This window comes from Thamnophis elegans, chromosome 2 (assembly GCF_009769535.1).
Source record: "Thamnophis elegans isolate rThaEle1 chromosome 2, rThaEle1.pri, whole genome shotgun sequence".
Lineage (NCBI taxonomy): Eukaryota > Metazoa > Chordata > Lepidosauria > Squamata > Colubridae > Thamnophis > Thamnophis elegans.
Window position 1 is genome coordinate 143291090 of NC_045542.1, and position 11857 is coordinate 143302946.

Genomic DNA, 11857 nt, shown 5'->3' on the forward strand with positions numbered 1-11857 from the left:
CTTTGAAATGGAGATGAGCACCGCCCCCCAGACTTGGGAATGAATAGCACATATGTGCGAGGGGAACCTTTACCTTTACCTAATATAGGTAGACATTTAATGGCATGGTATCCTAGTTAAAACAGCCTTCTCTAAACCAGTGCCTCTAAAATGTAGGAAAATTCTGGGTGCCATTTATCCAGGGGACCCCAATTTGGCGGAAATTTGGGCTAGAAGGATGGAAAAAGGAAACTTGCCAATCTCAACCAAACAGATTTTTGAGGTCTGCTGTAAGGATTACACAGCAGAGCAGCAAGCTACAATATGTACATACCTCAATTTCTTAGTGCTGTTAAATGGAAAAAAGGTTTCCTCCACGGGTTCGGATTTCCCGGCTGGGAGAGCATCACTGGCTGATAAATGAATTTAGGATCGAACAAGCTGCGTTTGAAAGCCAGTTGCCTTTATTACTTCAGGAAAGCAAGACCGACAGTGATGTAGATCAGTGTTCCTGGGTGAGCTGACCCCGATGTACATGTAAGTGCACATTTTTTATACCATTTTCCTCTTTGAAGTCCTTTTGTTTTCTTTGTACTATTGTTTTATCACTTTTTGTGTGTACCCTTGCTAATGGTTCTAATCCTGTCTTGCGTTTTGTTATTCCTCTGCCCTAAAGTAATTCCCATGGAGCAGGGATGAACCCTAGTGTCTTCTACTGTATTTCCTATTTTTACATCTTCGTCCTGAGCTAATCATTGTTGTCATTCTGACCTTTTCCTCTCTTAAGGGTAACTTCTTCCTGCACTTCCTAGATCTTTTGTATTATTTTGTACTCTGCAACTATTTCTAATTGTACTGATATCCTAGTAATTATTCTCAGGAGGTTTCTTTTAGAATGTATGCTGGCTTTGTTATTCTAGTGACTTCCAGTTTGGTTATGGGCTGTACTGGTCTTCCTAATACAACACTGTCTTGGTGAAATTGATGTTGATGATGTTGATGTTGATTTTATTTATATGCCACCCTTTTCCCCGAAGGGGACTCAGGGTGGCTCACAACTCAACAGGGAAGGGGGATACAGACAAGAATTTAAAGGACATAAAAAACAATGCATAATTAAAACACAACAGTCATACCAATTCGAGGCGGGGGCAACAGTTCTTTAGCCTCAGGCCTGTCGGAACAGCCAGGTTTTAAGGGCTTTGTGGAAGGCCTGGAGGGTGGTGAGGGTTCGAATCTCCACGGGGAGTTCGTTCCAGAGGGTCGGAGCAGCCACAGAGAAGGCTCTCCTCCGAGTAGTCGCCAGTCGACATTGGGCGGCGGATGGAATTCGGAGGAGGCCTAATCTGTGGGATCTAATCGGTCTAGTGGAGGTAATTGGCAGCAGGCGGTCTCTCAAGTACCCAGGTCCAATACCATGAAGGGCTTTATAAGTGACGACTAGCGCCTTGAAGCGTATCCAGAGACTAATAGGCAGCCAGTGCAGCTCGCGGAGGATAGGTGTTACATGGGTGAACCAAGGCGCACCTACGATCGCTCGCATGGCTGCATTCTGGACAAGCTGTAGTCGCCGAATGCTCTTCAAGGGCTGCCCCATGTAGAGCACGTTGCAGTAATTCCCTTCCCACAGTGCAAAATAATAAGTACGGTATGTTTCATAATTAAATAAAATGAATAATGTGATGAAACACAGTGAGATTTTTATCCTGCCTTTATTACTTTATAAGTAACTCAAGGCGGTAAATATATCTAATATTCCTTCCTCTTCCTATTTTCCCCCACAACAATCCTGTGAATAGGATTGAAAGTGAGTGGCTCAAAGATAGACAGCTGGCTTTCATACCTCAGGCAGGATTAGAACTCACCACCTCCTGGTTTGTAGGCCATCACCTGAACCACTTCACCAAATTGACTTCCATTTACAACTGAAAAACCACTTTTGTTTTTTATCTGGGCCTGGATTTCCCTTTGGTTGATTGGATTTTTTTTTCTTGGTAAGTTGGATTTTATATTTGAATTAATTTTATTGCTATATTTAAAAGCACAGCCTTTGTGATTTCAGTCTATTATGAAAGCACTGGAAACCGCCTTGGCATATTTTTAAAATAAAGCAAAATATATAAATATACTACGGATATTTAGCATCTTCTTGCTATAAATAAAATATTCAACTAAATGAAAGTTTTTACAGTGGCTGTCATTTCCATGTTTTCCAGACATTAGTGGTACCATTAGTTGGTAAGTCCCCAGCACTTCAATAGTCGTAAAACCAGTCCAAACACATCTAAAATTACTCTTTTGTTTTCTTTCATTTAATGTTTCCTTATCCATACAACTCAGCTCCATCTGGTGGTAGCACAAGAAAGTAACCTTGGGCGAGAATTAATTTAGGTGCTTGAGGGAGACATTTCTGCTTCAGTTGCCCAGACTCCACCCTGCAAAAGATTATGGGGTCGTTAAAAGAAGAAGAAGCAGATGATACAGGTAGTCCTTGATTTACATTTGTTTAGTGACTGTTACAATGGCACTGGAAAAAGCGAGTTATGATCCGTCGGTCCTTGCTCTTATGACTGTCACAGCATCCCCACAGTCATGATGATCAAAATTCGGGTGCTTGTCAATCAACATGTATTTACAATGATCACAGCATCCCTGGGTCACGTGGTTGCCATTTTACGACTTTCCCAGCTGGATTCTGACAAGCAAAGTCAATGGGGGAACTTGGATTCATTTCACATGACCCTGCAACCCTCATAAATATGAACCAGTTGCCAAGCAGCTGAATTTTGATCATGTGACTATGGGGATGCTTCAATAGCAGTGTGACAAATGGTCGTAAGTCTGCCATTGTAAGTTTGAATGGCCACTAAATGAACTTTGTAACTCTAAGTTGAGGAGTTACTTTTATTAGATACCAGCCTTTGTAGCACCGCCTTCTGCAGTGGGAATAAGAATGTGTCCGGTATTTGAGGGGCTGCCACAAAGAAGAGGGGTTCAACCAATTCCCCAAAGAATAGGTTGGTCTCCAAAGTTTCCATCCAGAAGACAGGACAATGGGTGGAAACTAATCAAGGAAAGAAGCAACCTGGAATTAATGAGAAACTTCCTCACAGTGAGGACAATTAACCAGTGGAAGAACTTTCCTCTAGAAATTGTGGCTTTTTCATCACTGAAGGTTTTTAAGAAATGACTGGACAGCCACTTATCTGAAATGGTATATAGGGTCTCCTGTTTGAGCAGGGGGTTGGACTAGAAGACCTCCAAGGTCCCTTAGCTCCCTAGAAACAAGGACAGCCCCCCATGCCATCACTCTGCTTAAAAACTAATTCCCACAACATTGTGAAATAATTTACTAAGACTGTATTACTGTTCTTCTTATCTTCCTTCCTAGTATATATCGCTTCCCATTTCTATAACCATGTTGCTTGTATCTTTTAATTTATATTGTTTTATTTACTAGTAAGATTTAATAGCTTATTAGTAACTTTGACTATCCTTAAGTGTTGCATCTTTATTTATGCTTGATAAATGTATTTTATTCTCCTTTATGTACATCAGGGGTAGTCAACCTTTTTATACCTACCGCCCACTTTTGTATCTCCGTTAGTAGTAAAATTTTCTAACTGCCCACCGGTTCCACAGTAATGGTGATTTTTTGAAAACCTAATGAAAATGTTTTTAAATAATGCTATGAATTTTTTTTTAAAGTCAAAAATTAAAAAAAAGGAAAGTGCTTCAATATCAGACAAAACCCCTACCGCCCACCATGAAAGCTGGAACGCCCACTAGTGGGCGGTAGGGACCAGGTTGACTACCACTGATGTACACTGAGACAATATACACCAAAGACAAATCCCTTGTGTGTCCAATCACACTTGGCCAATAAAGAATTATATTCCTATTCCTATTTCTATTCCAGCTCTATTCTGACTGACTGACTGATTGGACAAGTGGAGCGTGGCGGCACTGGCAGCTGCGCGTCGTCGCCACTAGAGGGCGGTCGTCGGCAAGGCCCCGCCCACTCTTCCCGCCGCTCTCATGGCTGCCCTCCGGTCGCTGGGCTCGTCTCTCGTCTGGAGAGCAAGGCCGGCTTTTTTCGCCCGCAGGTCAGTGTAGCCCTGTGGCTGCAGCCGAATAGCGCCCGTCGCCCCTTTGCACCCGGGCAGCTGCGTTTCGGCTCGCGCTGGGGAGGCTCCGCTCCTCGCCTCTCCGCCCGGGATCCAGCCTGGTGCTGAGGTTCCCGCAAAATAAATGCCAGGGGCTCTGTGTGTGTGTGTGTGTGTATGTCTGTGGCTCCGGGGTGCTGACCTTGGCTGAAGCACGACGGGTTCCTTTAGGGCCGCTCGGGAGAAGCCGGGTCGATCCTGGGAAGAGCGGAAGGAGCCTGTCCCGAGAAGGCGGGAGGACACCTTTCCGTGCTTGACGGGGGCTGAGCAAACTCTTTGCACGTGTGGCTGTGAAATCCACCCCTCATAGTAGAAGCTTGGCTTGCAGGGGGAATTAAATCTCTTTTTTTTTCCCTCTTGAGGAGGAGGTGCAGGGAACCAAAAAAAAAGGAAAAAGGAAAGTGGCTTGGTTTAGTTGAAAGTATCCCGGCAACCGTTCTGGTTAGGTTTGTACATTATGTTGGAGTCTGAATTTAAAATCGGATTTGATGCTGGAGATCTGCCGCCTGTCAGGATGCAGAGGAATCCACTGGGAAGGAAAAGGAAAGGCGCTGTACAAGAGTCAGTTTGGAGTTTGGGTGTGGGTGCGTTACACTGTTTTACGTGCACACACTTTTCAAAGCCATTTGTAATTGCAGGTAGCCCTCACCCTACGACCACAATTGACCCCCAAATTTCGGTTGCTAAGCGGTACCATTTTTAAATGAGTTTTGCCCCGTTTTATGACTTCTCTTGCCACAGTTGTTAAGTGAGTCAGCGCTGTTGGTAAATTAAGTGACACAGTTGTTAACTGAATCTGGCTTTTTCCCTCTTGACTTTGCTTGTCAGAAGGTCGCAAAAGGGGACCAAGTCACACACACACACACACACACACACACACACTGCTGGGACACTGCAGTTGTCATACATTATGAACCCGTTGCCAAGCATCTAAATTTTGATCCTGGGGATGCTGTCATGGTCGCAGGTGTGAAACATGGTCATAAGCCCCATGTGTCACTTTTTTTCAGTGCTGTAATTTTGAACAGTCACTAAATGAATTGTTGAAGTTGAGGACTACCTGTACCTTGAAAAGCTAAACCTTGTTTGATAGGTCCTTAAGTGTCACTTGTTTCAAGAGCTTTAAACCCATTGAGCAACCAGCAGTATCAACCATAATAGGGTAGTTGAACCTTACAGAAGGGAGATCGCCAAAATTATTTAATTATGCCATTCTGTCCAGAGCATTTACCCTCATAAAAATTGGCTGGAGTATTCTGGCAGTTGAAGTCCATGCGTTTTTAAATGGCTGAGGTTGGGAAAACTACAATAAAGGGATGTAAATTATTCTGGGTTAAAATAAGAAGGCAAGGCAAATAATCTTCTGCCTACTGTAATTTAAAAGCAATTTTTTCACACTGTGGCTAGAAGTACAGATAGTCCTCGACTTACAGCATTATTCGATTAGTGACCATTTGAAGTTACAATGGCACTAAAAGAAAGGTGACTTATCACCAGTTTTCACACTTATGACCATTGCAGCATCCCCATGGTCACATGACAGTTCAGGCGCTTGGCAACTGACTCATATTTATGACGGTTTGTGTCCTGGGGTCAGGTGATCCTGTTTTGCAACCACCTGACAAGCAAAGCCAGTGGGGAAGCCTGATTTACTTAACAGCTATGTTACTAACTTAACAGCTTCAATGGTTCAGTTTAACAACTATGGTAAGAAAGGTCGTAAAATGGTGCAAAACTCAACGAATGTCACACTTAGCAACCAAAACGGGGCTCAATTATGGTTGCAAGTTGAGGACTACTTGTAACTGGGCCACAATTTTACTCCTGTACCAAGCACCGATCTTTAACAAATGTTCAAGGTTATTGTTCTGTCTGTCCTTTTTGGATATGGGTCAATCCCAGATGGAAGCCCTTCAGTTTTCCATTTAGTTAGAGTGGTTCATAAATGTGTATTGGTTAACTGGCGTCTTGACTTACTGATCAGGCCTACTCCCATTATCTTACACTCTCTGTGTTCAGTTTCAGGCAGCCTCAGCGAAATCATCGCCTCACACCTTCTGATGATGAGCATCTCCAGAAAACAACACTCCATCGTTTGGAGAGAGACTCACCAAACATTATGTTTATTGAAAATTGCACTAATTTTGGTTTCTCCATCAATGGGAACACAGTGGTAGGCCCTTGCGCTATTTTGCCACAAGCCATCCTGCAGTGGAATGTACGTTTTTTGATTTCTTAATAGAGATACAGAATCTCTTCAGTTCAGGATATACGTATATTTTATAATTTTAATATATTTTTTCCTCACATCCATTTACAGTGAGTCCTTGCTTAATGATGGGAACTTGCATTACTAAGCAATATTTTTGTAATGGGCAATGTACATGATGACGCTGCTTTGTGATGGCAGTTCCAGCAGTTCCGTCATTAAGCAAGAGCCTCATGAACTGACTTCCTGCTGGCTTCCCCAATGACTTTGCTTGTGGGAAGCTGCCAAGTATGTTCACGTGGTAGTGGGACACTGATAGTCAGAAATCTGGGCTGGTTGCTGAATACCTGGATTGTGATCATGTGACCACGAGGTCACTGCAACAATGAGATTTTCTACGATCAGTCATAACTACCACTCATTTAATACCAACAAAGGCGTGACCCGACAAATGTGCGCATGACAAAAGTGCGCCGATGAAACCGTGGCGTGAAAACCGCAACGTCATCAACGCGCCCACAACAGTGCGCTGACAGAAGCGCAATTTAAGTTAAGGTAAGGGTTACGTTCAGGGTTAGGTTCAGGGTTAGGTTTAGGGTTAGGTTTAGGGTTAGGTTTAGGGTTAGGTTTAGAGCGCACTTCTGTCAGCGCACTGTTGTCGGCGCGCTTCTGCGCTCATTCGTTGGCGTGGTTTAGAACTCACGGTTTTCTCAGCGCGCTTTTGTCGGTGAACCCAACACAGGTTGCTGAATGAGTATCATTTAATAAGAAGCATCCATACATGCCAGTTTGTGATTCACATAAAATAATGTTTTTAATGGGAACTTGTATGTATTTTAATGCATAAAACTCCCGCTCAGCTTCAGAGATCATGTAGTCCATCTAAAACAGTGTTTCTTGTTGGATAATAGAGGTAGAGATTAGGGACTGGAAAAGTACTGTTATGTAAGCAAATTGATTCAGACAATACATTGTTCACAAAGCACTTATGTATGTAAAGATAAAATGTATAAATAAACTCTTAAAAAATAAATAAAGCAATGTTTCTCAATCTTGGCCACTTGAGATGTGTGGACTTCAATACGCCGCTGAAGAATTCTGGCCGTCAAGGTTGAGAAACTCTGCTTTTTTTGTTACGCTGTGTATTCACTATCGGAAGAGTTTTGTCTTTTATTATTTTGTTTCAAATTCCAGGTTGGCACATACAAAGATATTATTCCAGAGAGTCTTGCTCTGTTCTATATGCTGGAGCCCAAAATAGGTACAAAATAACTGTGAATCTTGGGCTGGGTTTTAAGAGGGTTTTTGTAAATTTCGGCCTTAAGGAGGAAACGTCATCTCACTATCCTTCCCTGCCTTCCCCTGTTGGTTGTCCTAGAAATTGTGGTCCTGGGAACGGGAGCCAAAGTAGAGAGGCTGGATCCAGATGTCCTGAAATGTTTGCAGCAACGCGGAATCGCTGTGGAAGTACAAAGCACGGTAAGAGATGGTGTGTGGTAAGGACAGGAAGAAGCAGATAGCAAAAAGATTCTTCTTCTTCGCACAGGCAGCATGAAATCTTGCCTGCTGCAGTGTTCGGCATGCTTAGCATTCTAGTCCTCATGATTTGTTTCCTTAAAAGTGCACACAAATGCACATGGAGCTTATTTTTTTATCTCCAGAAGTCTTTGCTTGGATTGTATGCTCCAGAAAATTTGGCAGTGATGCCTTTGGCATTTTGCAATGGAATTTGTATTGCTCTTTTCTTTCCTGACAGAACAATCAGTGGAGCAACTTGTCTCCAACACGGGAAGTTTTTAAGAAGAGATTGGATAACCATTTGTCTGAAATAGTATAGAGTTTCCTGCCTAAGGGGGTTAGATTAAAAGACCACCAAGGCCCCTTTCAACTCTGTTATTCTATTCTATCCTATCCTATTTTCCTCCATATGCATTGGTTGATTCACTATGATTCCCTAAAGCATGAATAGCAATAAAAATAGACTCTCATCTTTTTCTCCGCATTGATTCCTTTGGTTGGCTTTGAACTTGGACCCAACTTGAACTTGAGCAGTGGGTTGGAGTAGAAGACCTCCAAGGTTCTTTCCAACTGTGCTAGTCTTTTATTCTTTCTCATCTCTTTGGCTCCACAGCCTAATGCTTGTGCTACTTTCAACTTCCTGGTAAGCGAACGACGTGTGACAGCTGCTGGACTCATACCTCCTCCTCCTGCTACCATGTATGAATAAGCCTTTAAGGGTAAGACAAGACGAGAGGCATTCTGAGCAGGCTAGAGAAAGAGACTCTACTGTCATGGCTGCCCGCCCCTTCAGGGATCTATCCGCTGCTTCTCCCAGTCAGACAAGCATCAGCTGTTAAGAAGTTGCCAAAAGAGCTGGATTTTTTTCCCCAGGCTTACAGCTAGATCTGAGGCAGGCAGCTCTTCCTTGCAGTGCGGCATGAGCCCAGCGTGGAAAAGTAAGCCTGAAAATGATTACCATGCACCACTGTCTTGTATCTAGTTGTTATCTGAAACAACTGCAGGCTGCTAGTGAATTTCTGTCCACGGAGGAAATCTTTTGGGTGGACTGAAATAAAATTATTTGTCCAAAATTGATTTATAGTCTTTGAGATGAAGTTTCTAAAGTGGGCTTCTCTACCCACTCCGTGATTTAATTTCATATATGTGCTTCTGTTTGTGCGCGCACACCTACATACATACCTCAGAAAGGCAGAAGTCGACCATGAGTCAGCCAGGACCGAACTTCAGCCCGTGGGCAGAATTAGCCTGCAATACTGCATTCGAATTACATAGTCTCTTCTGCCACCCTGCAGAACAAAGCGCTGGTATACGTATTGCTTAGCTGAAGCATATCCCAACCCCCGGAGTTTTAAGGAATATGTTATACGGGTAGTCCTTGACTTACAACAGTTCATTTAGTGACTGCTCCAAGTTAAAATGGCAATGAAATAAGTGACTTACGACAGTTTTTCATACAACTGTTGCAGCATCAAGATTCAGATGCTTGACAACTGATTCATAGTTATGATGGCTGCAGTGTCCTGGCTGGGGTCACGTGATCAGCTTTTGTGACCTTCTGACAAGCAAAGTCAAAGGGAAATCCAGATTCACTTAACAACCGTGTTACTAACTTACTAAACTGCAGTGATTCACTTAACGGTTCCACCACAAATCCGCGAAGCCCTTATCCGCGGAGACATAAGCACGAAGACTAATTTGCGCCGTTCGAAGCGCTAAGGAAAAACGCGACCCTACCGCGATGACATAATCGCGGAGGGCAAATCCGCGCATTCCCAAGCACTCAGTACCCTAAACCTAACCCTAACCCTAAAACAAACCCCTAAACCTAATCCTAACCCTTACCTTAATTGAAATCAGCTTTCTGCCGCGGCGCCGTTTTAAAGCGCCCTTCTGTTGCCGCGCTGTTGTCGCGGCGGTGATGACGTCGCGGCTTTAGCAACACGCTTATGTCTCCGCGGATAAGGGCTTCGCGGTTTTGTCGTGCCACGCACTTAACCACGTGTGGCAAGAAAGGTTGTAAAATGGGGCAAAATTCACTGAGCAAATGTTTCAGTTAGCAACATATTTTGGGCTCTGTGGTCATAAGCCGAGGACTACCTGTATTGCACACATGTGCCTCTGAGAAAGTTGAGTGAACTCCGAACTTTGCGGTGGTGTTATTTAAACAAATGCACCAAGGACAGGGCTGCCCTTTGCCAGGACTCATGGAAGAGTCAACAGACAAGTCACGATATATCTAAATGGGTCCCAAATATTTGACAGTAATGGAAACATTTAAGGGCTCCAGGAAAATTAACTGGTCTTTTAAACCTACTTCATAGCCTTATTACTATGAACCTGTGTTTATTTCCATTGAGGAAAGATAGGAAATGGAGTTTTTAGTGGAACAGTTTAGTTACGGTAGTTTGATTGAAGACAAAAATGGCTGAAGTTAGATGCGCAAACTGCAACTTTTTAAAAACCAAATGTATAGTTTTATAGGAATGCCCAGCAGAGGGCAGTCATGTGGTACCAGAAAACCTGTTTTAGAGAGTTGGGGACAGGCGCCTTGGCTACACAAGGGCCCTTGCAAGTGACTGGGCAGCTAATTGTCTTAGAATGTAAGGTCACTAAAGTCCTATTGATAGGCATTTTGTGTACACTTACTTGTGTAAGACAAGGAATTTGAATGAGTAACTAATGCATCTTTCCCCCAAATTTTTTTTTACAGAACGCTTCATTATGATAGGGCATAAACCATTGACATACATACTTTAAAAACTGAAGGTTTGATTGTCTGTGTATTGGAGTGGTCTCTGAGACTAGAGAGATAAGTCCACATAGCTGGGTTGAAATTTTTTTGGGCAAGTGGTTTGGAAAGGCTGACTTGGGTCCTGGCTAGCCTTGTGCCTAAGGCATGATTAGAACTCAAGGCTCCCAGTTTTCAATCCAGTGCCTTTAACCGCGACACCAAACTGGCTCTTCAATTTGCATAAGCAACAGATGTTCCATGGGCCACCAAATAAACATTCTTCGTTGTGAACCTCTAGAATAAGGGTGTCAAACTTGCGGCCCACGAGCCGGGTGCGTCACACACTGGCCACATACACCACGGCTTTAGCGAAGGACAGTCGTGATACATCATGTGACAATGTGACACCATGAGTTTGACACCCCCTCCTCTAGAACCATTTCACTATTAGCTTTCCCAGACCAATCAAAGCAAGAACAGACTGGATTTGAGAAACTTGTGATTTTTAACAAAGAAGAGAGTTCCTAAAGTTAGAGTGCAAGAGTTATAGGCTACTATGACAGCAGCCAGTTGTCCATGCGTATGTTCCTCTACTGTTTTGTAAAATCGTTAAAAAAATACAGCCCCAACTGTGAAGAATGAAGGACCTGGGTAATGGACCAGAGAAGAAAAACATCATTCCAAGATTTTGAGACTTGAACCTGTTTCATAATAAATACACTATATTGCCAAAAATATTCGCTCATCCAAATAATCAGAATCAGGTGTTCCAATCACTTCCATGGCCACAGGTGTATAAAATCAAGTACCTAGGCATGCAGACTGTTTTTACAAACATTTGAGAAAGAATGGATCGCTCTCAGCTCAGTGAATTCCAGCGTGGAACTATGATAGGATGTCACCTGTGCAACAAATCCAGTCGTGACATTTCCTCGCTCCTAAATATTCCACAGTCAACTGTCAGCTATATTATAAGAACGTGGAAGTGTTTGGGAACGACAGCAACTCGGCCACAAAGTGGTAGGCCATGTAAACTCATCCAACATCAGTGTGTGACCTCACAAATGCACTTCTGGAAGAATGGTCAAAAATTCCCATAAACACACTCCTGAACCTTGTGGACAGCCTTCCCAGAAGAGTTGAAGCTGTTATAGCTGCAAAGGGTGGACCGACGTCATATTGAACCCTACGGATTAGGAATGGAATGTCACTTACAGTAAGCTCATATGCAAGTAAAGGCAGGTGAGCGAA

The 11857-nt window shown here is 43.2% G+C and overlaps 2 protein-coding genes across 2 annotated transcripts in view; both read left to right on the plus strand.

Annotated features, from left to right (window-relative positions):
* LOC116502680 (zinc finger protein 420-like) overlaps nt 1–11857 on the plus strand; it is a 474998-nt gene that overhangs the window by 353354 nt on the left and 109787 nt on the right. The gene's annotated exons all lie outside the window — the stretch shown is intronic.
* NDUFAF3 (NADH:ubiquinone oxidoreductase complex assembly factor 3) lies at nt 3990–8949 on the plus strand. Its single transcript, XM_032208602.1, has 5 exons — nt 3990–4085; nt 6165–6363; nt 7549–7615; nt 7733–7833; nt 8486–8949. Exons 1-5 carry the CDS (start codon nt 4018–4020, stop codon nt 8579–8581), a joined length of 531 nt encoding a protein of 176 aa, XP_032064493.1. The 5' UTR covers nt 3990–4017; the 3' UTR covers nt 8582–8949.

Excerpts from the sequence above, each read along its gene's own strand:
- NDUFAF3 (XM_032208602.1), top strand. The coding sequence starts at position 4,018 with ATGGCTGCCCTCCGGTCGCTGGGCTCGTCTCTCGTCTGGAGAGCAAGG. Across the intron at positions 6,364-7,548 it reads AAGCCATCCTGCAGTGGAAT|GTTGGCACATACAAAGATAT; the intron begins GTACGTTTTTTG and ends TTCAAATTCCAG. Across the intron at positions 7,834-8,485 it reads CTGTGGAAGTACAAAGCACG|CCTAATGCTTGTGCTACTTT; the intron begins GTAAGAGATGGT and ends TTGGCTCCACAG.